General features: G+C 42.8%; 1 protein-coding gene across 1 annotated transcript in view; it reads left to right on the top strand.

The window, feature by feature from the left end:
• Window positions 1-869: 869 nt before the first annotated feature.
• Window positions 870-2,781, top strand: part of GID8 (GID complex subunit 8) — a 3,091-nt gene continuing 1,179 nt past the window's right edge. Inside the window, exons 1-3 of the mRNA XM_008940230.1 lie at window positions 870-995; window positions 1,932-2,128; window positions 2,624-2,780. Of these exons, the coding sequence (XP_008938478.1) occupies window positions 878-995; window positions 1,932-2,128; window positions 2,624-2,780 (472 nt within the window). The 5' untranslated portion in view covers window positions 870-877. The remainder of the gene's footprint in view (window positions 996-1,931; window positions 2,129-2,623; window position 2,781) is intronic.

The following is a 2,781-nucleotide window of genomic DNA, read 5'->3' as shown; positions in this document are numbered from 1 at the left end:
TCGTTCAGAGACAGAAGAACCTGTTGGCGGTGAGCTGGTGCTGAGAGGTGCCGCTCGCGTTTGCCTGAGCGGGGTGGCGGAGCCTCCTGTTGCTGCTGCTGTTGCTGTTGTTGTTGCCGCCTCTTCTCCCCCTTCCGCTGCCCCTGCGATCGTCCCTTGGAGGTAGAAACGGTTAAATGCCGGCTTTAGCAAAGCGCGTTGCTTACGAGGCTGAGAAAAAAAGATTGGCGAGAAAAATACTAGCATAGCACATTTTGGTAGCGTTGACAGGAGAACTTCTGGGGACAGCGAAGCTAAGCCAGTGTAAGTGTTCTGGTTGTACAGTGGTTCAGTGTCACGTAGTTTTGTAGCAATACGTACACCAAAATGTAGCAAAATTCATACAGGATGTGGAGCTGTCTAGTCTAAATTTTGGTGAAAACTTTAAATGTTGTTCATAAGCTTTGCTTTAAAGGTTTGTTACAGTTTTTCTGTCTAGCTGTCAAGCCCTTTGATTGACTTGTTTCACTCTGATTGATTACAAACCCTTTGATGGACTTGTTTCACACTGGGAGGCTGTCCGTCCTGTATAAATTCTGAACAAGATTTATTTGGAGTGGGTTTAAGAAGGTGGCACTTGAAGTTTTTATCCTGACGACTGATGAAAGCAGCTTTAGAGACTGGCTCTTAGATGTGAAAGAGTGCAGGAATGAGGAGGAGATAAATGTAAAATTGTGGTTTGAGATAAAAGGGTCTCTTTTGGATTATTAATATAAAAAAATCTTGTAAAAGAGATGTAAAGGTGGTAGCAGGACAGTGCTTACAACACATCAAACCTTAATTCTTCTTGAAGCTTGCTAAATGAGGTGCTTTGCTTTTCTTGTAGTAAAAGTCCAGGATGAGTTATGCAGAAAAACCTGATGAAATCACAAAAGATGAATGGATGGAAAAACTTAATAACTTGCATATCCAGAGAGCAGACATGAACCGTCTTATCATGAACTACCTTGTCACAGGTAAAAACAGAGACTGAGCAGTGTTCATTTATTGTTTTATTTAAAAGATAGAGAAAAGGAAGTGTTTTCTGGAATGCTGTAAAGAAACGTGACCCAGGTCTGAGTGATGTCCTTTTTTGTGATGTTAAAAGAGAGCTGAAGGTGTAACAGCACTCTGAAAACTGCACAGAGCAACTGTAGGAAGCAAGTTTTACCTGGCTAGAAAGATAATCTCTAAAAGGAAACTAATGGAATACTTGGAGACCAAAAATATGAATCCCTGCAGCATATAGCCTAACTTCATACCTGTAACCATCAAAACCCGTGGGAGACTGTCCCTGGCAATTAGAGTGCATACCAGCACAGGAAGCTGTGCTGGGTGGAGGCAGCTGTGCCCCATCTACACCCTGTTTACAGCAGTGTGGGGGTGAAGCCTCTGGGATGAAGGAGGAGCACCTCCATGGGGGGTGTAACTCATTTCTGTGTGTGTGAAAGCATGACTTAGGGTTTCCAATAGCTGTTAACTCTTGGAAAAAAAATAGTATGAGAAAACAAAATTTGTTCTCTGCTTCTTCTCTGTAAAGCTCCTGGGTCTGTGTAAACAGATTCAGGGGCTGGAGGGAGAAGCAAAATCACCCAAATATTGAAAATGTTATTTTAAAAATCTCATTTTGAAATAAGGACGAGTATAAAAGGAGCTTTCAAGCTGAGATGTATGGGACTACAAGTGGCATACTTCCTTAGAGAATGAGGGCATGTGAGTTAATGAATTAAGCATATATTGTTAAATGCCTCTTGGGTAATTGTCTCTTTAAACTGTGAAAAATTTTTCACAAATTCAGACTTAACCATTAAACCCCCAAATGCACAAGCAATAATGAAATCTTTTCATTTAAGCTGTGTTTTTGTTTTTTTTTTTTTAAGTAAAATCTTATAGGTAAAATGTTTCTGTTTCAGAGGGCTTTAAAGAAGCAGCAGAGAAATTCCGCATGGAGTCTGGCATTGAACCCAGTGTTGATTTAGAGACTCTTGATGAAAGGATAAAAATTCGAGAAATGATCTTGAAAGGACAGATTCAAGAAGCCATTGCATTAATAAACAGCCTCCATCCAGAGCTGCTAGACACAAACAGATACCTTTACTTTCATTTGCAGGTAAGGACAGGTGGGAAACTGTGTTCTAGAGGTTGCTGAGGGACTGGAGAAAGCAGTGAGGGTGTTCTGAGTGTGTTGGGAGGTTTGTGGCTGAACACGGATGAAATTTCAAGTGTTTTCTTCTTGGCGTTTTGTAGCCACAGGAAATTCTGTGGCGTGGTGCAGGAGCCATCACATATGATTAGTAACATGAAAAATGAGAACAGCAGCAACAATCTGTGACTTACCAACTTCCAGTTGCTGTTAGTCTGAATGTCTAGTAGTTCCTTTAGGAACACATCCAGTAACAAAACGTGTTACACCAAAGCATCAGGTTACCTCTCAGTAGATTTCCCAGCCTGCTCGTCTACTGCTTGCCTCACACATTGAGAAGAATTGACCTCAAACTGTCAAATTATGGATTAAATGACCCTCCAATGCCTGAACATTACAGTCTTGAAGCACGGAAGGTTTGTGAATTCATTCAGCTGACATGGCCTTGTCCTTTGCGTGCAGCAGCAGCATCTGATCGAGCTGATTCGGCAGCGCGAGACGGAGGCGGCGCTGGAGTTTGCCCAGACCCAGCTGGCGGAGCAGGGGGAGGAGAGCAGGGAGTGCCTCACCGAGATGGAGCGCACGCTGGCTCTGCTGGCCTTTGACAACCCTGAGGAGTC

This window comes from Merops nubicus, unplaced genomic scaffold (assembly GCF_000691845.1).
Source record: "Merops nubicus isolate BGI_N331 unplaced genomic scaffold, ASM69184v1 scaffold38385, whole genome shotgun sequence".
NCBI classification, from domain to species: Eukaryota; Metazoa; Chordata; class Aves; order Coraciiformes; family Meropidae; genus Merops; species Merops nubicus.
The sequence above is the reverse complement of the archived record's forward strand: the minus strand, read 5'-3'. Positions and strand labels throughout refer to the sequence as shown.